General features: G+C 39.7%; 2 protein-coding genes across 11 annotated transcripts in view; one reads left to right on the forward strand and one right to left on the reverse strand.

The window, feature by feature from the left end:
* The first annotated feature begins 3,219 nt into the window (after positions 1-3,219).
* On the forward strand, positions 3,220-18,690 carry dpr16 (defective proboscis extension response 16). 4 transcript variants are annotated; one of them, XM_030383187.2, is made up of 7 exons: positions 3,220-4,551; positions 6,086-6,446; positions 16,704-17,251; positions 17,312-17,624; positions 17,775-18,001; positions 18,070-18,175; positions 18,264-18,690. In XM_030383187.2, exons 2-7 carry the CDS (start codon positions 6,239-6,241, stop codon positions 18,380-18,382), a joined length of 1,521 nt encoding a protein of 506 aa, XP_030239047.1. In that variant the 5' UTR covers positions 3,220-4,551; positions 6,086-6,238; the 3' UTR covers positions 18,383-18,690. The 4 variants fall into 4 exon arrangements, with proteins under 4 accessions (XP_030239047.1, XP_089120361.1, XP_089120363.1 ...); XM_089264235.1 differs by having other exon boundaries at positions 3,220-4,300; XM_089264237.1 differs by having other exon boundaries at positions 3,220-4,241.
* Positions 18,691-22,439: 3,749 nt separating this feature from the next.
* cno (adherens junction formation factor afadin) overlaps positions 22,440-27,016 on the reverse strand; it is a 52,667-nt gene continuing 48,090 nt past the window's right edge. For all 7 annotated transcript variants that reach the window (XM_089256531.1, XM_089256530.1, XM_089256533.1 and 4 more), the window contains 3 exons: positions 23,619-25,788; positions 23,419-23,540; positions 22,440-23,353 (listed from right to left, as the gene is read on the reverse strand). In XM_089256531.1, the coding sequence (XP_089112657.1) occupies positions 23,161-23,353; positions 23,419-23,540; positions 23,619-25,788 (2,485 nt within the window). In that variant the 3' untranslated portion in view covers positions 22,440-23,160. The remainder of the gene's footprint in view (positions 23,354-23,418; positions 23,541-23,618; positions 25,789-27,016) is intronic.

Here is a 27,016-nt window from a genome sequence, read left to right on the forward strand (position 1 = left end):
AGGTCAAAACTCAAGGATTCAATCAGGGCACATGCTTCAACGCTCGCGCACAAACAGAGCATTGCAAGGAGCCCAACTTTTTATCAACTGCCCAACTTTGTGAAAACATTGCTGACACTTGAGTGTCGTCCGCTTGAAGCATGGAGAGACTGGAAAGTAAACACATGGCAGCATGGGGTATGCTGCTGCAATTGGTACTCTGTTCACTGTATCTGTCTGTCCGCAACAATAAACTAAATCGTTGACCACACGAATATCAACTGCAAAACATTTCGTATCCAATATTCCGACTGTTGCAAATGAATATCGGCTGGCCAGCAAGGATACTCTATAATATTTGTACTCAATGAGAATACAGTTTCGGAGTCGTAAGAGAAATCAGTGAAGATCTACTCTATAGTGGAACTTGATAAAGCATACTTGATATAATTTATACAATTTAAATATACAGATAATTAATAAGTGAACAAATATTGACAATATTTTAATTATAACTGAGGAAAATCATTTTAATGTACAATTAAAATGCATAACAGACATAAAAAAAAAATCATTTAAATTTGTGGTAAAATAAATTATTTATATGAAATTATTTATTAATTATACATGATATTATTCAATTCCAACTGAGTGCAACAATTGAAAATTACAATTTAAATACACATATTAAATCTTTTAATTGAAATGAGGTCAATAAAATTGAGAGTTATAGTAAAACAATTTAAATATAAAAATACAAATGTTTACATTGAAACTTTGTAATTCGAAACGTGTGAAACAAATTTCAATATATAGTAAAAATAAATGTAAAAAAAAGATTTCATTAAGTGATGTAATCTATTATGAGCTGAGTTAAACCATTTAAAAATATAATAAAAAAAAATTTTAATATATGAAAATTCAGTTATTTTAACCTTATTTATTTATAGCTGAGTGAGACTGGACTGGGGACTAGAACAAAATTTTACTACTTAAAAAAACTTCAAAATGATTCAAAAGAAAATCAATTTATTGAACATTTCGCTGGCTGGGTAGGGAAATGGGGAATTCGAATTACTTTAAGACAACCGCATATTAGAGGCCAACAGTTTCTTGTTGTATTTGATTTACCTGTAAAAACAATGGCCTAAATAAATATTCTCAAGTGAATTTGTGAATTTGTGAGTTTGCAAAAATAAACTGCAATTATATAGCATTAAATGTCAAGACTGCAATTCTATTATATCTCTGCTGCAGTTACTCTTTCCGACTCAGCTTCAGCTGCAGCTTCAGCTTCGGCTTGAAGTTTTTTAATTGTCTGCCTGCTGCAGGACTCGTATCGAGTGAGTCCTCTCGAAGTTTGCTGCCAGCAAGTGTAAGACAAACTTGTCGCAATATTTATATTTTATGAAATATTTAAATGTTGCATGGCATTCAAATACTGGGCACACACACACACATATATATATATATATATATATATTTGTTTTATAAATTTACTGCCTGCCTACACATTAGACTGCATCTGTTTTGGTCTTTGTTTGCCAGCTCTGGCATTGGCCCAAATATTTGGCCAACTGTTTGCTTAGACACTGCCCTGGGCTATTATTGAAACTCTCTGAAATTAAACTAAATTGCTGAGAGCCTAGGGTGCGATAGCAAGAGAGAGAAAGTGAGAGTGAGAGAGGGATAGAGGGAGAGACAGATTGCGTGCATAATAAAAGAGTATGAAATCCTTTTTAATTAAATTTACATACAGCACTCGGGGTATGGCTGCAGCTGGAAGTGCGCTATCAATTGGACATCTGGAAAGATGGTTTATGCAAATGGAGCTGCTTTATTGACGTCAGTCAGTGCGCCTGCAGCACCTGCAGCAACTGCAGCAGCAACTCATTGCGTATACGCAGCGTGCAACGGGCACTATTTAAATACTTTTTAATGATGTCGACATGGAGTTCGTGCAAGCCAGTCTGGCGCTGAGACTCCTTCAAAATGTGTCAGCCGTCTGAAGAGGCACGAGGATGAGCCTCCCGATGCAGGACTCGTCTTGCAGTTGCTCTTTTCAATTTACTGCTGCTGCTGCTCCTGCTCCTGCTGCTGCCTATTTCGAGGGCTTTATTTTTAATCGCGCACCACTTGACTTTTAAGCGGCAATCAAGTGATATATTTTATTGCAGCAAAACGACTTCATTATGCGCGGCAAAGGCAGAAGCAAGCGGGGAGCATTAAAAAAGAGTCGAAGGAGCTGGTCGACGAGGGTATCGCACATTCGTTGCTCTGGGTATCTCATCTCACCTTTCAATTGCAACTTTTGTTGTGCGTTTCACAACACATGTCTCTCAATAAAAGATGTAGTTCAGTTTTTGCCTCGCAGTCAGAGAGGCAATGCGAATCGCCTTTTGCAGCCGGCGAGAATCCTTTGTACGCTGCAGACTCAATTATTTGTGCGTTACTTGTGCTACCTCTGGCTACCCGTACAACAGATGACGCACATGAGTACACACACGCACACACGCACATATGAATACAGTCTCATGGCCATTATGGCATGCGTATAACTGTCATACAAATGCATGACGTGTAAGTTGTGTTTGTTTGCCCAGCGAACACAATTGAGTTTACCAAATTGCGGAAATAAATGCGCATTTAATATGCAAAAGAACTGAACTGAAGAAGTCAGAAGCAGCAGGCGAAAGGCAACGAGACTGGGGGGAATCAAAGATTTCCCAGCTGCTTAATATTAAGTGAGGCCCTGATGATGCCGAATCCAGCATGAATCGGGTCTTTTCTTAATTATGTTATATTGATATGGGCATTGCTTAAGTGGCTATGAATCTTGTATGAATGCATATGTATGCGGTTGGCCAAATTGGCTGCATACTAAGTAAATAAATATATTTCTTGATCGAACTGATATTTGATAGGTTTGGTTTGATATAAAATTTATATATATTTGATATATGTATAACTATATAGACTGACTCCATGAACTGGCTTAGTCCAATTTATTGTCTATCAGAAAGTAAAGTTGGCCGAGATTCACAAACAATGAAACAAATAGGGGTTTTAACGGTCTGTGTTGCTGAAACGGTTAACATGTTTCCATTTAACAGCCCCGAGAACAGTCATGCGCTGCAAACCGTAACACTCAGCGTTTCACAGCATCCCATTTATGTACAACTACCCCTCCACGAACAGTAACTCTTATTGGCAATGAAACATTGGCATGAGTTAAATGAGGGGAAAGACAGTCGAGCGTCGGGCAAGCCGAACGACGGCAGCATCGTTTGAGCACGAAACAAATGAAATGGTATGAAACGTTCAAAAAGAGGAGCAATGCCAGCGCCTGAAAATGAAATGAGAAACGAAGGATGAGAAATGAAACATCAAACGCGAGGAGCAACAGCAACAGCAACTACAACAACAACAACAGCATCGGCCACAGCAGCAGCAAATGTGAGAAATGAAACATCAAATAAGAGCAGGAGCAACTTTAACAGCAGCCACAGCAGGCAACAAGGAACGCGAAACATCAGAAACCAGATGAAACTTTAAATTTGTCAAAGCGTGTGCATGTGGCATTGGCACGACTTCTTTGCTGCGGCAATTTAGTTGGACATTTGCATGGCTCGGTGGCGGACGTGTGTGGGCGGACAGAAAACCACGAAAGTCGAACGCAATCTTACGCCAGGCTGATCAAATTTAAAGGCGAGGCGCGAAATGTGCGAAAGTTTTGAGAGTAAAAAAAAAAAAAAGGAAATAGTTACGAAAAACGGTTGGCAACAAATGACATAGCACGAAGTGGGCGTGGGGCGTGGCAACAGTAAATGAATGTGAATTCGCGTGCTCATCACTGTGTGTGTACGTGTGTGTGTCTGTGTGAATACAAGACAACAAATTCAAGAGTGTCTGCGAATTGCAATGCTTCCTTTATAAATCAACACCAAAATCACATTTCGAATTGCTGAGCATTAAAACGGATACAGCCAAAGCCAGCAACAACAGTAACAACAGTAACAGCAGCAACAATAACAACAATAACAACAACGACAACAATACGAATACGAATAATAATAGAAGATCTAAAGTCAAAGACGTCAAACAGCAATTCAAACGCTGATTGCGTCCTTGCAGTCGCTCTCAATAAAAAGTAAAATACGAAATAAAACAAGTGAAGGATGCGCGATTTGTGAAAGAAAGCTGTGAAGAATGTGGCAAATCATTTGCAGGAGCAGCAGCCGTTGCCCCTAGGCGTAGCTGGCGTGGGTGACACACGTGTGCCACGGCGCACCTGTGCGCCGCACTCATTATATTATATGATGTAATATATTGATAGATAATCCGAGTTGACTTTAGACTCTGAGCTCTCAGGCTCAGCACGCCATTGTGTTTGCATTGTGTGCTCGGAGTGTGAAAGGTGGATTTTAAACTCATTAAGGTGCGCTGAACCAAAGTCGTCGAGAAGGTGTAAAAATAATAATAAGGTGTATATAATAGAAAATGTAAAATAAAGGAACAAGTGCAAAACGGAGCAAACTGACTGACAGCCAATCAAATGGGCGTGTGACACAGGTTGTAGAGTGAATATAACCGGAAATAATTCGAAGAAAAGTGGTTCCTGGCATAGGACATTAATTATCGTTTATCTAATTAATAATTGTAATAATTGTAAGAATAATGTAAGAAATATCTATATGCGCAGTTGATTGATTGTAAACATCGATTAGGATTTAGTGGGCAAACAGTTAAATCTAGGTAATCACGGTTAATCCCTGATAATCAGTGTTGCAAAGTGGATGAAAAAGTACAGCAGAAAGTGCTATCTTTTTGAATCAACTTGCCTGCTTATATGTATACTAAGTATTAGTTATTGTGGCAATGGAGTATAAGAAGTTTTGATTCATTTCTGTTGGGTTACCTTGGATTATATAATTCTGATATCATATCAAAGTATGTATGATCATAGTTGAAGTATATTGAAAGAGTAGATATTAATACAAAAAGACTAGAAAAGACTCATATCATTATTTACTTAATTGCAAGGATATACATATTTGCCTCATTCCTTCAAGTTTGTAGAGATACTAGCAACAAATTCTCAGAGCAATATTTAAAATTTTTATTGTAAAGGCTATCCACACGTAGTTTACAACAAAAGATTTGAGATAAACATCACTTATTTATATGGACTCAACAAAAAGAATGAATATTTCAGCTTTTTATCACTCCTCATCCGCACGACAAACAATCGGGGTCAGAGATAGGATAGTGCTTACGTGTAAGCTCTTGCCACATTTTCATGTATTTACTTGTTCATTTTTGTTTGTTTTTGTTTTTTTTTTTTTGTTCTTGCATCATGGAAACGAGTCGTAGCTGCTTTGTGATTTTCATATTGTGTCGTTCTAGGTGTGGCAAGCCACACGATAATTTTGTGAAAGTTTAAATTGGATGCGGTAGCAGCTGGTCCTTGGGGGCTGTTAAGGTCTCCATTTACCTGGCCAATATCAGGCTGAGCGAGACACATATTTATTTGGCCACAGCAAAATTCAAAAGAAATTAGTTTGCACTGCAAGCGGGCAGCCGCTATTTGGAGCCCACAAAACTTGGGGCCTGCTTCGGCAATTTATTGACTCGCAATCAAAGCAGTTCGAGAATTACGGCCCCGAGAGCTAGGCAATGCAATTTCTAGCCAGTTAGTACACCGGCCATTCGACAGCAACCAAAATAAATATCCATTCATCACATAACCTTGATGGCGCTTACCATAAGGGGGAAGGGGGAGATGGGCCAAAAGCTGGTTTTGTGGTTTTGTCTAACAGCGTTTTTCATTCTCGTTTTGCACTATTTTAGTTTTGGTCTTTTTGTTCCGCTTTTGCTTTGCGGTCGACTTGGCCAAATAAAATGCGAAATATGTTGAGGATTCGTTGCGAGGTAGGCGAGCCAGAGTCACGTACGAGTCGATGCAAATGCAGCTGAAAGAAACTTGCGAATTGCATTCAAAATATAATTATATATGTGAAACCATTACAGAGAGAGAGAGAGAGAGAGAGAGAGAGAGAGAAGTTAAACAGCAAATATGTATGTATGTGTATTCTAATCCGTGCAGCATGACAAGGTACTTGAGCTAACGAATCTCGGATAAAAGGCAACAACAAACGCACAGCAACAGCAACTTTTAAATAGATAAAACAACAACAACATTAGCCACACATATCCAAGGTGTGACACACAGCAGCCACCAATCTTCTCACGCAATAAAATGCGCTGTCGACGGGCAGCCAAAGGAGCGACAGCAGCAGCCGGCGGAGGCGGCGCCGGAGGAGGGCGAGCAATCGCTGTGGAGAAGGTGCGTGGCAAACTTGCTGGCAGAGGAGCCAGCAGGCTTAGCCCCGCATCTGGAGTCTGGGGCGCTGGCAGCGCACTGCTGGCATTTCTGGCAGCTGTCAGCTTTCGTGGCATGCACACCCGTAAGTATAAACAGCTTCTACTTTATAGCGCGACTATGCTGTTCCGCGAAGCATAATCAAATGTAAAGAATGATACTGAGAATATACGGATACAGACCTACTCGGATCCAGGCTGAAAATATAGCTTAAATCCCATAGAAAAATCTTCACTTTCTATCTGTCTAATAAAATGTGCAGGAATATATATGTCTTTATTTTATGGAAACTGAAAGAAAAATCAGCTAGATTTGTGTAAGCTAATCAGTTCAGTTAGTTTACACTTACTAAATGATTGACAAAGTCAAACAAATCGGATGCAACTGCTAATTTGTTGAAGGATAATAGATTTATTACTACAGCAATCTGATTGATCGATTGATGTTGACTTGAGGGCCGAGGAGAGTTCACTTTTTGATTAAATTAAACACAATCAGCAATAGAAATAGTACAGATATGCTACAAATAGCATAGATATGATTCAAACCTATCAATTCTGACAAATTGATTGTCTAGACTGAGTGGATTGATTGATTGACTGACATACGCACCCATTACGAATGCTCTACAAATTGTGTAGCTAAATTTACGATTGCAATTACTAAGATCGTCTACCTCTTTAAATAGTATGCCTAATATATGCACATGCATACATACATATACATATACTTACATTCATACCGACCAATTTGTCTAAATAAAGCAGCAGTTGAGTTAATTATACTTAATTTAGTCGTATATCTAGGCACACAGCACTACCAAATGGATTACTTTCAATTTTTAGCTTTCAGCTGGTGAAAGTAATTTCAGGAACACACACACACACACACACACACACACACACACACACAGATACATATACAATTGTGGCTGCTTAGCAAACAGCATTGCATAGAGACCCATACACATACATAAATGTATACAAATATATACATACATGGATATATGTATATGATACGCTTATAAATATGTATACAGCATACACATACATATGTACATGTGGTCTAAAAAGTTTTTTGGCTACGTGTTTGCCCCTTCGTTTCCTTTATTTTATATATATATATATATATTTTTTTTTTTTTGCTATTTGTTTATACCCCCGTTTGACTGTATTTGCATGCATATTTAATTCAATTTCGCACATTTTTGTGCAAGCGTCGGAAGCATTTGCCAAATTTAATTTGCATGATGAGATTTGCCTGGCTGCATTGTCGTTGTTCCATCTCCTGCTGCCATTGCCATTGCCATTGCCATTGCCGTTGCTGTTGCCGTTGCTGTTGCCGTTGCTGTTGGCAACTCGTTTGCACGATTTTTATTAGCTTGGCTTGTTCATTTAATCGAGCTAAGCAAATTTTCATTTATACACTCACGCACACAAACACACATACATACATACATATAAACATGTATGTGCGTACGGACATGTACACCTTGACATTTCCTAAACACCTGTCACTTTGTATATTACATGCTGTACATGCAGCAAAAATTCATTACGCATACGCACTGTGGACAGAGCGAGATTGCTGCTGTCTTCTGGAGAGTCCTTTATGAAAATGACTGGCATATCCTGCTACATTCTATACCACACTGGCCTAATTGAAACACACAGTCCATAAACGAAAGAATCCCCCCAATGCCAGCTGTTCAATATGCATCCATAGCCGAGCGAGTCCTGCCGTTGATTAAGTTTTCGCCTTTGTTTCCACAGGTGGACAGGTGGATAATGCGAGATTGTGAGTACTTTGCTACGTGCTCACATTACAATCCATTGAGATTATGCTGTGAGTGTGTGAGTGTGTGTGTACTGCTTTATGATTTTATCTACTTGGCTGCAGATTTTCACTTAATTGTTTGCTGAGCCAACAATTCACAAAAAGAAAAAAGAAACTTTCAGAAAATTTGCCTGTGATTTAAAAACATTCTGCAGCTGTTGATGTGCGGGCAGAGCAACTGTGTCAGAAGGTATTCATTGGCATTACACGTACATATTTTATTTCACAATATTTGTGAAACGTTTTACTCTATTACATCAAAAGCAGGGCAATAATAATTATATTCATATTCATTCAGTTATTTGGCAACCCGTATTCATTTGGCAACAGCAGCACGCTGACTAATCAATCTCAGTTGAGTTATAGCCAAGGCCAAGGCACATGTCATTAATAACACGTGTGTCCATGCGCCCACTTGTTATATCATTTCATAGAAACCATACGAGAAGAATGAAATGCAGAAAAACATGGCAATGAAAAGAAACAAACAGAATACAAAATATAAATAGAGACTCAAATAACACTTGGGCCATCAATCAGCGCAACTGCCAAGGTCAGTCCGAGTCATAGATAGATAGATAGAGAGAGAGAAAGAGATGCGGGGAGGGGGAGTGCCTCTCCCATCCCCTCCATTTGTTAATTACAACACGAGCTAGAACAAACTCTCAACTATATTTTATGGAAGCGCACACATAAGATACAAGTATTTGCCAAGTAAATGCCGGCCAAGACAAATGGCGGTCAAATGTCACATTTAATTTATTTATGGGGCGTCGCAGCAGCGCGCCCCGACTCAGTGTCGGAGTGGGGGGCGTGGCCAGGCTTTAATTAAATAACTGCGCTAAGTGAAGCCAAAGAGTTGACGTCGCTAATACAGCCATTAGCCGAATTCGTGCAGAGCTTGTAAATTCTCATTTCCCCTGGCTGGCTGAGAACAATATATCATGGCCGGCCCGTCTGTCTGGCCGTCTGCCCGTCTATCGGTTCATGCATTGCCACATGCATATACAGAGTTTCACATTTAACTTCAAATCTGAGAACGAAACTAAAACCAGCTTAAGCTGCCCCTGGCCAAGCAATTTGCAGTTCAAAGCCTAAGCCAGCAACCGTTTTAATTAGCACTCGAAATATTTACCATAAGTACCTTTCAGTCGTACTCTAAACAATTTGAATTATGCAAATCAACCTGCATCATATTAATTATAGATGCCACACACCTCCCCTGCTCCGGATGGCCTTTGAATGCCTCACTTTGTGACTGGACGGCACGCAATTTGTTAGCAACTAGCTTAACTAAATTAATTGATTCATTATTGCCCCCTCTACTTGTGTGTTGTATTAACTAACAACGTGTAGCTAGTTCTCTGGAAAATTGTGCAAAATAATGTCACTCAACTGGCAAATGGCAAATGGCAACTGGCAATTGGCTGACAAGGCCCAAATAATTGTCTCATGCTGTGTCAATAGCAGCCGGCAAAACAATCAGCTCAACATCTGCTTCGACTGACATATTACCAAATACATATGTTTATATTTATATTTACGTGTATGTCACAAGTGTGTGTGCGTGTGTGTGTGTGTAAATGCTGCTATAACTGGAACAAAACATCTCAGCAGGCACTGCTCGGTCTTCGGTCGATGCTCTCTGAAAAGTAGGCAACACTTTTTTAGCAATCAAAGTAAATATGAACGTTTGAGCACTCGACTGCATAATACTCGCTTTGGTTGCAGTAAAAGGATAAAGTTCATTAAACAATCGAAAGTTAGTCAATTGGTCACGCCACAATAAACCAAATCTCTAATGTCCTCAACTGCAGAAGAGCTCAAGATTCACTTAAATGACTTGAAGAACTTTCTCTCCGACTCTAGTTTCGCCCAACTCACACCTTGATATCTGAGTCTTAAGATGGTATATGTGAAATTCCAATACCTAAATACCGTAGGAATGCGTCCTGCAGACAGCTAAGAACTCGACTCTTCTCTTTTTAAGAGTTAAATGCGCGCCACGCCCACTTGGCACTTAAGGCGTATAATTGCGGAAAAAATAACGAACGGAGAGAAAAATCAAAGTAAATGTCGATGTAAGCAACGCCCCGTCATTTGGCAAAAGAACAGGACAGAACACGTTTAATTCCACTCAGCTGTCCAGGAATACTCTATAAAAGTCGACTAGAGGGAGAATTTATTTTTAAAGGTGGAACTCAAGCAGCTAAAAGGCTAGAAATGTCAATTGCCACAAAATATATCTAATTAAATAAATACCTTTTTGTTAACAATTTGAGTTTACAAATTAATTTGACTGTTCATAAAATAAATAATAATAATAATAATCAAATATTTTGCACAAATTTGCGCCACATTTGCATTATGAAATATCAAATTAAATAGTCCAAATATAAGCGTAATTGATTTTACATTTATTTCAAATAATTATTTCTACTAGTATTTAATTTAATTTTTAGTATATTATTATCATATTATTATTCTAAATTGTAATTTATATGAAATACAATTATCGAATGCATTTTGCATTATACTACATACTATTGTATATATGTATGTATATCTATATAGACTCACTCAGTTGTTACTGTCATGAGGGCAGGAAGTGACAAGTAAAACCGGCATATATATACATATACATATATGTTTACATAAACATATATGTGTATGCATATTCATTGCATATGCAACAAACTTGGCGAACCAATCACATTGCCCCACTTGGCAGGGCAACAAACAATGAAAACGTGCGGCCCTTGATAAAAATGTGGTAAAGCTGTTGATGTAGGTCGGCGACTGCGTGTGTGTGTGTGTGTGTGTGTGTGCATGGCAGAAAAGAAACGGGCAAACTTACGAGCCCATACTTTTCAGTCAAGTTTTCTTTATGTTTTCTTTATTTCTTCTTCTTCTTCTTTTTGCGAAATGCTTTACCCAAACTAAACGCCGCCGGACGTGGCTCTGTTACGCCGTCGGAACTAAGCATATTGACTTCTTGACTTACTACTACTATGGGCATTTAAGTATGTGTGTGTATGTGTGTGTGTGTGTGTGTGTGTGTTTGGGTGCGTGTGACAGCCATTTGAGCTGTTCGATTATGCATGGAACTAGTTATGTGTGCTTATGTTGGCCAGTGCGTGAGCCAACCAATATTTGCGTGAGTGTGCGTCTGCGTGTGTGTGTGTGTGTGTGTGTGTGTGTGTGTTATGACCCCATAAATGACGAGTTATGCCCTCTAATTAATGTGCTAAAATATGCGTATGCCAAATGTGGCAACAGCATTGATTATAACTTGAACTGTTCTTGTATTATAGCCAAATATATGCATATATATATAAGTGTGGCCGCTTTTTGGGTGCAAAGCTGACATATATGATATATACATACATATGTGTAAATTATATAAGGTCGCCAGAGGCCCGTTTTCGTGGCCACGTCATGCGGCTGCTGCGGCATCTGCTGTTCATTTTCATTTTCATTTTCCTCTTTTTTTTTTGCAACCCACATCGCATACTTCCGTTCACCCAAAAGAGCAGAGGGCTAACGTGTGAAGATATGTGCATGGAAATTAAAATAACATTAGGTCAAGCGACCGTGAAAAGGTTTTCCAAAAAAAAAAAAAGCGAAAAAAAATAATGAAAATAAGTGTGAGCAAACATTTCTAATATGTGCTGCTCTAGCCAAAGCTTAGCAGAGCGTTAAGAAAATGGAAATAAATATTGAAATAAATGAACAGCACTTATCTAGAGTAGTATAGTATTTGGGAAAATCTAGAGCTGCTTTTAAAGCACAAATTGTAAATCGAAGATTAGCTTAGCTTTACTAAAAACTTCTCTGATTTCAAGTGAAAGCGAAGGCAGCTGCAGTGAATGAGTAAATATATTGATTTAAGCTTTTTAAGAATACTAAAATAGTCAACTTAAAATTATGTAAATACAAAAAAAAAAAATAATAATAAATAAAATAAAATGAAATAAAATAAAATAAAGTAAAAGGAAAACCAATCAAGATGAAGGAAAAGAAACGAACAAGAGAAGTCGAACATTTGAAGTAAACTTAATCATGAATCCATTAATAATTATTACGGCGCGTATAATGAACTTAGCAAAAGTTAAGTAGCACTTGGCAATATATAAATTTCTGAAACGTTAATTTAATAACTTTAATTCAAGAGAATTTTTTATGAACTTTCTTACAGCAAATTCTATTAAATTTATCTTTTAATACATCAGTTTATGCAAAACAAATCATAGATGAATTAATGTAAAACATCTCAATTATTGTAAAACACTGTTCACAAAAATCTCTAGCTATAACAAAAAGTGAAATAAATTGAAATTGAAAATTCACGAAGTTTCTTACAAGAAATTCTATTAAATTTTACTTTTTAGTAAATCATTTTATGTTTGCATAAAGTCATAGATAAATGAATGTAAAATATCTAAATTGCATACTTTTAATAAAGTCCTGGCAATTTTTACTTATATGAGCAACTAAACCATATTTATATATTTTTAGCATATTTCTAAATGTATTTTAGTTTATTTTTACATTTTTTGCCAAACTCTACTTGGATGTAACCACATTTAGGTCAATGCTGGACATGCAAGACTTAAGAAAAGTTTGTATTTTTTTCTGCTCTTAAATAAAGTTAGGAAAGCACATTTTATGCAAGCGACATCCACACACACACACACACACACACACACACACACACATGCATAGTAACAACAGGCAACTTGTTTGTGTCATGTGCAATTAATAACAAAGCAAATTACCCAAGCAAAATGAAACAGAAAGTAGCTCGTTTGCATGGTATATGAGCTGGAGCTGTATTACACAATCTTGAACGCGTAATTAGGCCGGCGCAGCATAGCCATTCATTAACACTGGCCAACACAATTGGGTCAAAGGCCAAGACTATGTGCGTAGCCCTTTGGCCAATCTTAAGCCAAACACAAGCAGCTTGCCAAAACCGATTGAAAATTACCCAAATTACCCGATTTCAAAAGGGAAATTGTGAATGTCCCTTCGCTTAGTCCTCTATAGAACACTTGACGTTAATTCGTTTCGTTCCGAGCAATCTAACAATTCGATAGATCATTTCATATAAAAAGCAGGCAATATATTCACATTTCAGTCGGGTCGGTGGCCGACGGGCGGTGGTCGGTGGGCGGGGCCAGTTTCATTCTTTTGCACTCCACTGAGTGCGTAATTCCAGGCGCCAACTGATAACAAAGCCGTATTTTTGGGGACAAACAGAAGCAACACCTAATCCCAGCTGCCGCGCCGGACCCAGCAGCTCCTCGTTTAGCTTAACGGAACGACCTGAATTATAGCCAAACAATTTGTTTTTGTTTTGTTAGCCGCTCTGAATGGGCGCACTCTCAGCCAAATGCTCCACTAATCATTTGTTTAATGATTGTAAAGAAATTTGCAATTTATTTAGCCGACGCAGACGCATTTCGAGCATTTGGGATAAACAAACTCTTTAAGCGTTTTGCCAATTGGAAATGGAAAACAACAGCAACAACAACAACAAAGTAAAGTAATCATAGAGCAAAACCGGAAAAGCCGAAATCAGTTTATGCGGTTTACACAACTGTTCAACTAATTACCACAGCAAATGTTGTTGAAGCTTTAGTTTGCCGTTGTTGTTGTTGTTATTGTTGTTGTTGTTGTCCCTTTTCGTTTCAATTTATTTCGCATTATTTTATAAACTTGTTGGCCAGCGCAACAACAAAAATAAAGAACAGTTTTTAATTGCCATGCTGCTATGTGCGTGTGTATGTGTGCGTATATATATGTATGTATGTTTATAAAAATGCACAACTAGTTGAATTCGCCACAAAACCCAAATGCGATTATAGCAAAAAGTTGCAGAAATTCTCTGTAAATTTGTTCATTATTCGATTGGACGCTGAGCAGCTTTTTCTTTACAGTTAGCATTTTGAAACAACTCTAAGCGAAACTAATAGCAATAATAATAATAATAATAATCATAATAATATGCTGGGTAGGCCAACAGCTTGAAGCAGCACCAGCTGCTGCTGCTGCTGTTCCTGCTCCTGCTCCTGCTGTTGTTACTACTCCTGCTTCTGCTGCTGCTCCTGCTCCTGCCAAACTATTTCAAGGCGAAACTATTTTAGCAAATGTTTTCCAGCTCGACTAAAGCGTTTTCATAAAAAACTGTAACTTATGCAAGCATTTTCTGCTACAAGTGTTGGTGTTGCTGCCAGCATGTGTGTGTGGGCGTGTGTGTGTGTGTGTCTGTGTGTTTTCATTTAGTATTACATTATTTACATAATAAATACTTAGCAATAATTTGTTATGCTTTGCGTAAATTTGGTGCCCAAGGCGAAAAGCGAGACGGATACAAAAGTGCGTGGAAAATGGCGAAGGGAAACATGAAAATGGAAATGGCATAAAGCTCAGTGCGTGCCGCTAAAGTAGGCGTAGTCGCGAGTGGGCGGTATTGTCAGCCTGGAGGAGCCGAAGCGTGCACAATGCAAGAGAGACTTGAGTGGTTTATTTATTTTTTTTTTATTATACATTTTCTTTTTTTTTTTTTTTGTGGGCGCCATCTGCGGCATTTTTCGTTCCGCCATTGAAAATGGGCCTCGAGCAACAAAGTTGATTTGATGCGGCAACAGCAACTACGTGCCCTGCCAGCCAGGATCAATTTATTAATTTAAAGAGCAAGCAGATAAATTAGGCGTATTAAAATAAATGCAACATTTTGATGGCAGCTGCAGACAGAGAGAAAATAATCTTGACTGGGCGCGCACTTAGCTTAAAGCAGCTACATTTTATATAATTTGGAAGGTTTGGGAATGCTGTTGCCTAACCTAGGATCTCCCAGAGACCGCCAAGCATTGAGCTGGAGTGCAGTGTGTGTCGCGATTTCACACTAACAAAGACAAAGGCGAGGCTAAGGCAGCCCCGGCCACATGACAAGAGTGAAGCACTCTCTAGCCCATCAGCAGCCAGCTGCACTCGAGGCAGCATATGGTGGAGCTAAAGCGTCGCATCCGTTGCCCTGGACGACGCGTCGGCGCTTAACAGGCGTGGCAATGTGTCATGTCAAGGCAAGTCAAAGTTGCGGTCCCAGCTGCAGATTGCACCACCCAGGCAGAACGAAATCAAACCAAGGCGCTCAACAGCTGGCCAAGCAGATCAAACAGCTGACGATTAACAATGGCCAATAGTTCAGGTGAATTCAAGCCGATTCGGCGCACAGTTGGTGGCAATCGGATGGATCTGTGGCACTAACTCTCGAGTGGTGGCTCTGCTGACCGCAACAGTCAAAGCACTCGACAACCGCAAGGCATCGATATACATACATATACATATACTCGTTCAGCAGATTTGTGGTTTTGCTTACTGTGGTTGCTTAGTAGTAGTAGTACCTGGTTCATCTTCTTCTTCTTCTTCTTCTTGCTGATTTTCCTAAAAGTTTAGCCAACTGTAGTTTAAGTTTACCTCAACGCAATGCTGCGGCTTGCCTGGAATTTATTTATGAAAAGTTGCTCTGATGCTTTACTTATATATATGTATGTATAAATATATTTATGATTAATTGAATCGAAAAATAATCAAATCTTTAAGTATTCATATTAATTGGGTAAAACTCGGTATTTAGTCAATCCCAATCTTATCTTGCTGCACATCTATGTAAATGGAATTCAATTGAAGCTGCCAATTAGGCATAAAATGCGAATTGTGAATTTGCAACTCAAGAATGGATTCCAAAACATTGTCTTGGGGCTACATTTGGAAGCATTCAAGCAAAACTAATTCTCAGTTTAGTTCGCACAGTCTGGGCTAATCATGGGCAAATCATGGGCTAATCGATGAGCAGGCAATAATTTAATAAATCTGATCTGATCTGAAATCCGATAATCATCTAAGCAGAGCTCGGCTGCGGACACTCGATATGCATACGCATAACTGGGGGTATTGTAATGAAAGATGTTTATGTACATATGTATATGCTTATGTATATATAAAAATATGTATATTATGTACACATATATGTATAATTTAGAAGACGAGAGAATTACTGTACCATTTATATAAATATCTGTTTATATGTACATTCATTATTAGATTAGGAGAGAAAGAGAGGGACAGAATGAGACTAGAGCACAAAAATAAATAAACAATAGCAAAATAATTAAAGTAAACAAATACTGAAGTAACAAAGCCATTTAAAAATCAACAAAGAAGAGATTTTCAGATGGCTTTCTTTTAGTTAAGTACAAGAAATATATTTGTAACCTCAGAGATAAGCCATTCTATGCGCCGCATTGTCTGTCAATCCGGATCATTGACAGCATACGGCACACAGTAGGCGTTTGCAATTCGATTATCTAAATTTCTCTTTCACTCTCTGTCTCTCTTTTGGGCTTGCTCTCTCACTCTCTCACTGACGTATAATCAACGGAACAGAGAGCTGATTAGACGAAAATCTCATTCATGTTCTCATTCTTGACCTATTTTGCAGCACTGGCAGCAAGTGCCACGACCCTTGGCGACAACTCATCGCTAATTGCGGCAACGAACGGAGCAACAGAGGCTGCCACAGTGGCCACAGCCTTGCCGGGCAATCAGTTGGTCATTGAGCCGGAGAGCAGCAGCACGGAACAACAAGCGGCGGACACTTGGAGTGAGCGACCCGATACGGCCACATTGACAAAAGGCTTCTCGATACCCACGTATTTGCCACCTTTTCCGGATTTCATTGCTGCTGATTTGCCACAGACATCGCTGACAACGTCAGCACAGCTGTGCCACAGTCCAATCCCCGCGGGCCAGGGCATTGATGACATGGACTCCATGCAATCGACTCTTAATAAGCAACAGCCACAGCAACAGCAACAGCCACAGCCACATATGCGTCTGCATGCCTACGACAGTGAACAAAAGGAGCAGCAGCTGCGGCGAGAGAAGGAGCTGGCACGTGAGCGGGAGCAGCTGCCCCGTCGCCATCTCAGTTTGCCGTCTCGTAACATTACCGTGCAGGCCGGCCAGCATGCCTACCTGCCGTGCCAGGTGAGTGGGCGGCAAGTTAATTATCTTGATTGAAATGCCATATCCTTTCGGCCATTACAGCTGCATCAGCACTCAAACAAGCCGCTCTCCTGGATACGTTTACGGGATGAACATATCATTGCCGTGGATCACACAACATTCATCAATGATGCACGCTTCGCAGCGCTCCTTCAAGCGTCCCATGCTAATCTAACCAGCAGCCTATTGGACTTTGTCAATGGCAGCAGCAGCAATGGCAGTGGCAGCGGCAGCGGCAGCAGCCTTGGCTGGACGTTGCTCATCAAATATGTCAATCTGCAGGATATGGGCTGGTACGAATGCCAGCTAGCCACAGAGCCCAAAATGAGTGCCAAAGTGCAGCTGTTTGTGATAAGTAAGTCAATCGATTGACGAAAGACATGATTAAGCATTAAGCCGTACAATACATCCTATATATAGTTTTAAACTAAATACATACATAATTCATTCCTACATTAACAACAAATCCCACAGATAACAAATAATTTTCACTCACCTCCCGCAGCACCAAAAACAGAACTTATTGGCGATAAGCAGCGGTTCGTCAAGGCCGGCAGCAGAGTGGAGCTGCACTGCATTGTGCGTGGCACCTTGGAGGCACCAAAGTACATAGTCTGGTATCGGGAGAAGCAGCAGGTGATGTCCGAGAACGAGGCGACCGGCAACGAGAATGGCTGGTACACGCAAATCGATCGCAACATCTTTGGCAGCACTGAGCACAATCGCAATACGGTAAGACCCATAGACCTATATAAGAGAGCAGAGTGAAAGCTATAGATAATTTTGATACACACACACAGATTGGCAGTCTAATCATACCCATAGTGCGTAAGGGCCATTCCGGAAACTACACCTGCGAGCCGGAAAATAGTGAGCCAGTCTCCATACAACTGCATGTGCTTAGCGGTAAGCTATCAATTACCTCTGCATATGTATTATATATGCATATATGTATGTATGTACATATATCTTATCTCTATTCACTCCACTGCAGGCGAATATTCCGCTTCAGCCATTATGTCCGCCGCAGCCGGATTGTATAGGCATGGCCATGTCTACAACAGTTTCCATCAATGGCTAATATTTCTGCTATTGGCCATTCATAAGACATGAGCAGCAGCAGGGAGGCCATCCAGCTGGAGCATTATCTGTTTAATAATACTGATAAGATTAATATCTAGGTAAATTGCACACAATCTTTTCAAGTTCAATTTCAACTTACAGACACCAGTGAAAGTGTTTGCGACGTTTTCTTACATCATTTCAACACCGTATTTTATACAATTTCTAGATATAATATGTCATGTCCTTTGTTATTGCTTTTGAAATTAGATTGCTAAGCATTTTTAACTTTAAGCATTCAATTGTGTTAAAGACAGAGATATTTGCGTAAATAAAGCCAAAGGCATATTAAGTAAGAATCTTAAAATTCAAGGAAAACTACGACTTTCATTTACCCAGAAAAGCAGAGCAGCCAGAAAATGTCGCAATTTGATTTTATTAAACTGGATGCGTTTATAGCAAGCGTAAGCTAGAAAGTTAAACTGGATTCCACTGAAATCAAAGCGGGTGAGAGTAAAACGAGCTTGACGCAACACAAGAGTGCCTTAAATATTTTATTAGAATAGTTTTACAATGCTCTCTTGTCTATCCTCTCTTGCTGTCTCTGAATGTGGATTAAGAATTGTCGTCACTTTGCTGTCAATCTTTTATTATAACAACTAAAATTTACCTTGAAAGGTGAAGAAGTAGGTACTACCAATGAATAAACAAAGAAACAAAACACATTCAATTTTTTTAACACACTACTCTATGTATTTGCACAGCGCGCGCTCAGCGGAACGATTGGCAGGAGAAACGCAGTAATACACTCTCTTATTTATTCAGCGACTACTACTGTAAAGGGATAAAAACATTGCTATATGCTCTCTTATTCATGTGCACTCTCACTAAATAAATCACGGCATGTTATCCGCAGAGAAAGTGCTCACTATGAGCAATAAAACGTCACTGAATAAAGCTACATACATACATACATATGGGATGTACACATGTAAAAGGAGAACGCATTTACTCAAATGTTTAGTAGGCGAACAAACGCAGTTAGCACACACGAATCACGACTTAAGCCCGGTAATTAATTTAACTTTGCTAAAATTCAATTAAATGTACTTTGATCGCGGAGGATATGTCTGTCCGACAGGATAGGCACGCACTGTCTAATTTGATTTATGTAGCGCGCATCTAAGCTAAGCCGTCACACTAATACGATAATAGCCTAGACACAAACCATTCCGCTAGCGAGCCTAAGCGCTTTCAGCTGAATGCTGAGCAAACGTATGGGCATCGAAAGCGATACTTATTTTTCCCTTGCACTACCTCATTCATTTGGAAAACACTTAAAAGTAAACGCTAAACACATCAAGCCTGTGTGTGCATTAATAACGCAAAGCAAACAAAACACACACATCAACGCGTTTGGGCTAATTCAACTTTGCTCTAATTGGATTTCACATACACTGAGCGCCAATAATTCGGCCGATCGACACGACAGACACGCACTGACTAATTAGAATTATTCGGTTCATGCCTGCCCTAAGCTATCACACTAATACAAACAGCATAGACACCAACCATTTATGTTCACTTGCCTGAGCACATTCGGCTGGCTGCTCCTCAACCGGTAACGGGATCAAAAGCGTTGACTAATTCTCACTTCTTGTATGCTCAGTATTTTCTCTTCATTGAGTATGTTATTAAAGCACTTGTAGCTGCATTTGCAGCTGGGTGTGAACTACATTGCTGACTAACACTTTAAGAGAGTGCAACGCCCTTCTCTTTATTACTTTTTACTTAATACTCTACTTTGCAGATGCGGCTGCAGTTTAAGTTTCTGCAGTTTTCCAATTCTATTTCGAGCAACCATAAATTTTCTTAAGCGTAGCTCTTGAAACTTTTTGTAGTTTTTTTTTTTTTTTTTCAGCCTCAATTCAAACTTATGAACTACATAGTTACCATATTTTATCAGGCAAATTATCTGCGTACACACTTACCATATAAATCTATTTACATAGGCACATTTCAAGATGCAAATAAAATTAAAAAAGAAAATAAAAAGAAAAAGAAAACGAGCGAGCCGTAATTCAGGTCGAAGTAGATGGAGAAGAAAAGTTGCAGATTGTGAGGAAACTGCTGACGCCTTTTGTTTTGCCTTTCTTTTGCCTTGTGGAATCTGGCTTTATAATTTTCCGCGCTATTCTTGATTGTCGTCCCCACGGCTCTGCCTGCGAGCCGAGTCGAGCTCATTTATCAACGCGGCTGACCAAAGCCAAACAGAAGATGAGAGACGATAGAGGCGGTAGAGGAGGCGAGCGGAGGCAGGAGCCATAGCTTAAGTTTTATGGCCAACTTTGAATTTTCTTGCCACATTTTCACCTTGCGCTTTCCGTATTTCCTCGCCACAGCCACTCAACAAACAATTTACAGCTGGACAGCGGAAAAGCATCTGGCATAAAAAGGCAAAACTTGCAGGTGAAGCGAGTAAAGCTGAGACCTAATCACTTTTTGATTTATTCGGGGCTTAAAGTTCGGCCGGCAATCGTAAAGGCTTTCATAGTTTTAAAAAAAATTCAAAAATATGAAAAAAATTAAAACTAAATTTACAAATACTGTATGCAAATCCTTATAAAGTGTTTTTCCCAGAAAAAAAAAAAAAAAAAAAAAAAACAATATGTGCTTTACCAAATGACTAAATAAATATGAAAATATTTTTTTCATACTTTTGATAGGGCATTTGCATTGCTTAAAGCAATTTTGATATACAACAAATCTATAAAAGTTTCCAATTTAAAGTTGGTTAGCTTTACCTATAAAAATGATATATTACAATTTAAATAGTTGTTTTTTTTTTTATTCCAACAAATACTTTTTTTTAGTTTAAGACTAAATAAAATTTTTTACAACTACAAAGTTGAAAGAAGTTTATGTTTATATTGTCTGCTTTCAAGAATTATGCTTTAATTTATGCCCAGGTACAGAGCGAACGAAGCCCTCACACCTGCCGCCCAGAGTCGGCCCACTCGGCCATTTCAACAATTTTGGGGTCACATTTTTGTGGCTGTAAAGTGTTTAAAAGTTGGCGAGAAACTTGTCTCGAAACTTTCGTCAAGGAAATTTGAATAAGAAACAGCTCATAATCTTTGCCTGTCCAATTAGCCCTCCTGGCTGGGGCGTCACATACTCGCATATCCACAAACTTGTTTAAGACAAGGCGGCTATAATTAAATGTTCAAGCCTAAACTTATTTCAGTTGTAGGTAACTGTACGATACGGTAAATATTTGATATACATACCTCAAGGAAACTTTTAACCAACTTACAGATTTTTGATTTCCCACAATTGAAAACTTTACTTAACATATACGTCTATGTATGTATGTGTTTAGGTCCAACTGAATCAAACTTTTTGAGTATTACCTGTGAATGCGACATCAAAAACTCACTTGGGTATGCCAGGCCTCACACCTGTTGCACGCTGAGAACAGATTGAATGCGCATGCTCTAAATTCGAAAACTGTTCTCAGCGCCAAAGCCAATAAAACTGTTCCCAGCTAAAGCAACGAGTGAAAACAGCTGACGAAAGTTTTAAATATTATAATAATATTGTATTGAGATGGAAAAAAACAACAAAATTTAAATTGTAAATTTATATAATTAATTTAATAAACTTTTATTTGCATTAACATGCACAACTTTATAGATATATATTTATATATATATATTTATTTAAAATTTCTTTTAAAACTAAACTCGCTTAAAGTTCAACTAAAAATCCAATTCTTGCAATTTTTATTTTGTTCTTTAAATATATAGATATACGATATACTTGGAATGCACAAAAATCATTTTGTTGCTCATATATTTGTTGTTGTTTCTGAATAAATTGCATACTATATAGTAATATATATATTTTGTATTTTAAAGCCTTTAGGTTCTTGTGTAGTGAAATCCTATTTGATTTTAAATTGGTTCGTTTCGTCTATGAATTAGGTTTTTTTTTTGTTTCTTGCTTTAAAAGGTGTACGAAAAAAGTTTTAATTAAAAATATATTTGTTAAATATATATATAGATATATTATATATGCGATTTTTCGATTTGCTTGTAAATATACATTTTTGTGTTGTTTTTCCTTTTTAATAATAATTGAATTGGACCATTTGTTATATGACGTCGTGGCGTATCGTTTCCTATTATATATTTGTAATAATGTTAATAATAATAAACATCTCTTGTTGTTCCGCACAATTCCCAGGTAAATGTATCTAAACTAACGCACATCTATCCTCATTTACATGTCTATCGATAAAAGTAAATACTAAATATTTCCATTTGATGCAACAGTTTGTAAATATATGTATATAGATTTATCTTATATATGTGCACATATATATATTCGCATTTTGCTTTACAATTGTGGCTGGCCCAACTTTCGTTGCCCTGTCTAGGCTTTCAATATCTTTATATATATGTATATATGAATGTATATGTATGTATATATTGTGTATATGTAGACTATGGTTTAATATGCTAATTTTGCTTTTCACTAATTGAATTCAGTTAACGATATATCAACTTTGTTTTAACTACTCACACTACGCAACTAGTCCCTCTATATAGATCCTAATGCAACTATTGGATGCTAAGCAAATTCGTTAGGTTTGTCATATGTCTGCTATGTGTGGTCCATACATAAATGTGTATATATATATTTTTAGTTATATAGCGCTATTGGCCCCCAATTCGACTGAGTGATATGGTGTATGTGTGGGTGTGTACTACTGCTTAGGATTCTTATGATATATATATATATGAATATATATTCGTCAACTGCTCTCAGTGAACTGCATCAATGTCTCGTTGCGCTCGTGATATTTTCAGCTTGTCCTTGGGCGTATTATCCTCACCCGATTCCAGTGCAAACATCTTCATTTTCTCCTTGAACGACAGCTTCTCGGGTACCGCATCGCCAGCGCGCTGCTGCTGCTGCTGCTGTTGCTTCTCCGCCAGGCGACGTGTTCGAGGATCTCTGTTAATGAATTCAATACAGACAGTTAGCAAAAGTACTGTTATTTGCGGACAATTGCAACTTACCTGTACACCTCCTGGGCGCCTATGACGCCAGGCGTTGATTGCACTGTGGTATTCCAGAGCGCCGCATCCGGCGTCGCAGGCATCGAGGGCAACATGGAGACGTCCACATTGTGCTGCATGTACTGTGATATAAGTATAAGCAAATGATTAGTGATTAGTGATCATCCGCTACTCGAAACATCTTTCTATTAGGCACTTACGCTCGCATCCTCGCGTATGGTTTCCAGATCCTGACTCTCCAGCGCGTAGCTATCCAGCAGATATTGCTGCTGTTGCTGTTGCAGCTGTTGTTGCAGCAGCTGCTGCTGCTGCTGCTGCTGGCTCACCAAGTTGTTGTCCTCGTCGTGGAAGCTCACGCGTTTGTTGTCCCGCTGCAGCAGCGGCGGCGGCGTGCCCAGGCCCATACTCGTGCCCGTCGCTGACACATAGGCGGCATTCAATTCCATTGCACTCAGCGGCGATGATTGCATTGTGTTATTGTTTAAGCTGTTGTTGTTGTTGTTGTTATTTGTGATGCCATGCATGGTCGCCTTCTTCACCTCGACGGCGGCTGCCTGATTACTGGTGGCCGTTTTCAGCAGCCCCATCGAAGACGTGGCGGACGCATTGCCCCCCATGCTGCCGCGCAGCTTCTGCTGTGACATGATCAAATAGGAGCTGTTGCGCTCTGGCGGCGGCGGCGGTGGCACTGAGCCATCCAAGGCCGTCTCATTGTTGTTGTCCTTGTCGAGCATGCTCAGCTGTGTGAGCTCCTTGGCCAAACTGGATATGGGATGCTCCGTTTGCAGATGCCGTTCGTCCGCGAAGCTAGCCGATTTCTGAGACTTGGAGGGCGAAGAGGGCGCACCCGCAGCACTGCCCCCGCTACCCCCGTCCGTATAGCGATTGTGCTTCAATATGCTCTTGGGCTGTGGCTGCGGCGGCGTGGCTGTTGCTGTCGAGGTTACCACTGCTGCTGCTGCTGCTGCTGTTGTTGTTGCTGGACCTGCTGCTGTTGCTGTTGTCGGCTCAACTGGACTGCTCTCCCCGATCTCGGCCAGCTTGATCTCTGTCTGGCGGTAGCTGGTGATGGGCGTCTGTATGGCACTGGCCTGCACCTGACCGCTCGCTGACAAACGGAACAGCTCCTGCACATTGTCCTTGTCGTAGGCCTGATCCTGGTCCTCCTCCTGCTCCTGCAGTTCCTGTGCACGCCGCTCAAAGTCGCGCTCGAGTATGAGCGTCTTCAGCTGCTCCTCCTGCTGCGGACTACGCGCCAGTATGGCCGACAGCTCTGCGATCTGCTGCTCCCGCCATTGCCTGATGTGCTCCCGTCGCATCTCCAAATCCTTCTCGCGCTCCTCACGCTCCCAGGGATTGCTGCCGCTGTGCAGTGAACGGGCCGACGACTGGCTGCCTGGCAAATAGCTGCCTTTCGGTGGATCCAAAGTGCTGGCCACATAATTCATGCCCGGCGCCAGCTGCTGCGTTGCCTTGAACAGCGGATGCGTGGCTGTCGGCGGTAATGGAGGCTTATCCTCGCCAAGCACATGATTCGACAGATAGCCTGCCTGTTGTTGCTGCAGTCGCTGCTGCTGTTGCATTTGTTGCTGCTGTTGTTGCATTTGTTGCTGCTGCTGCTGCTGTTGCTGTTGCAGTTGTTGTTGCTGTTGCTGTGGCTTGGGCGCTGTGCTGGGCGGACCTACTGGCTTGCTGGGTGATTGTAAGCTGCCAATGGGCTTTGGTGGCAGCGTTATAAAGTTGGGTGAAGGCTGCTGCTGCTGCTGTTGCTGCTGTCGTTGGTGTTGCTCCTGCAGCTCGTAGAGTGTTGCTGCCTCATGCAGCTGACTGCGTCGCGCATGTTGCTGATAGTCTAAGCCCCCATTCTGATAGCCCGGCATAAATTCGTTTACATTCTGCATGCTCTGGCTGGCGCTCATAGGCGGCTGCTGCTGGGACAGTTGCTGTTGCTGCTGTTGTTGTTGCTGTTGGTGCTGCTGCTGCTGGTACATGTTGCTGATGTTGGGCATGGATGGCGCCAACATTTGCTGCATGCGCAGCGTGTGCTGAAAGTTTGGTTGATTCTTCGCGCGATTGTTCAGCGTCAGCTGCTGTCCATTAAGATTGCTGCTGCTGTGTGCGAATTGCTGTTGCTGTAGGGCATGTTGCTGCTGCTGTTGTTGCTGTTGCAGCTGCTGCTGTGCACTTTGCTGACTGTGATAATAGGCGGAAACGGGGCGACTGGGTAGATTAGCGCTGGCCTGCAAATGTTGCTGGTAGGGCGAGGCCTGCTGCTGTTGCTGCTGTTGTTGTTGCTGTTGTTGCAGTGTGGCGGCATGCGGGGAATTGCCATTGTAGGCGCTCATGCCGGCATGTGCAGACATGCTGGGTCTGTAAGCAATAAATAACAAGAGTTAATACTATATATATATATATCATCTATATTGCTTGCACTGACAGCAACTGTTGCTGTTGTGCGTCACATGTGTTGCTGTTGTCGTGTTGCCGTAATGCGATTGCTGCGTGTTCTTAATTAGAAAAAACTTTGTGTCTGTGCCGCCATTTGAAATCAACTGTGATTTGTGTTCAGAGTGCTCTTTGTTCGTGTTCTTGTTGCTCATGAGCGACAGTTGCAGGTGCGCCTGTACAGCAGCAACACACGCACAAGACACGCCCCACATCAATTATAACAGTGACAATAACAATAATAACACCAACAACATCAACTCACGTACATTGCGCACTTCTAGCAGCTGATATTCACTTTCTATGGGTATGAAGCCGCAAAGCAATTTCTTTAAACGTAATGTCACCCTATAAAAGTTCAAGTTTGTATTTGAAGGCAATCAACTTGAAACAAAGCAACGACAGAGGTAGCAACAGTTGCTGTCACGAGTGACATGATGCGTACCATATATATAGGTATGTATCCCTACTAGTTCTAATTCTCGAGTTCTATAAGGTTATCATTACTCTCTATTATTCAGTAATACATATATGTATATAAGTCGTATACAGATCTATACGTGAGAACTTTAAAGTCATTAATCACACTCTAATATTAATTAACAATTGGACTCGTATATACATCATACGATGGTAAATGAATGCCAAAAGGAATTCATTTCGTATTCATATACATATATATGAATCATAGGCATCAACTAGTATATGATATATTAGACCAATTGCAATTTAATACACAACTATTTAATAAATATAATTGTTTAGTATTAGCTAACTGGAAAAGTACTATATTTATATTAATAAAAAATCAATAAATAAAAAATTAAAAAATATATATTAAGCATTACAGCATTTTAGTTGAATTAAATCTCAAAAAAAAAAGAAATCATTAAACTGTTTGAATATCAATCTAAGCTGTAAATTCCTATATCAATTACAATTTATACTCAAAATGTCTTAACACAATCCCTTAGCAATTAATTATTACTAGTCAACTGTAATTTTAATATTTTACAAAAATATTATTTAAACATCTTTTTGATATTGATTAATCGGAAACTGTGTAGATTCTAATCGAACTATTCCATAAGGCTTATAAACAATTTCTTGGTATACAACCGAAAAGAACATTGCATATTTTAAGAAAAACTTT

This window comes from Drosophila navojoa, chromosome 2 (genome assembly GCF_054131105.1).
Source record: "Drosophila navojoa isolate 15081-1374.11 chromosome 2, UAZ_NAV_1.0, whole genome shotgun sequence".
Taxonomy (NCBI): Eukaryota; Metazoa; Arthropoda; class Insecta; order Diptera; family Drosophilidae; genus Drosophila; species Drosophila navojoa.

Excerpts from the sequence above, each read along its gene's own strand:
- dpr16 (XM_030383187.2), top strand. The coding sequence starts at position 6,239 with ATGCGCTGTCGACGGGCAGCCAAAGGAGCGACAGCAGCAGCCGGCGGA. Across the intron at positions 6,447-16,703 it reads CTTTCGTGGCATGCACACCC|CACTGGCAGCAAGTGCCACG; the intron begins GTAAGTATAAAC and ends CCTATTTTGCAG. Across the intron at positions 17,252-17,311 it reads ATGCCTACCTGCCGTGCCAG|CTGCATCAGCACTCAAACAA; the intron begins GTGAGTGGGCGG and ends CGGCCATTACAG.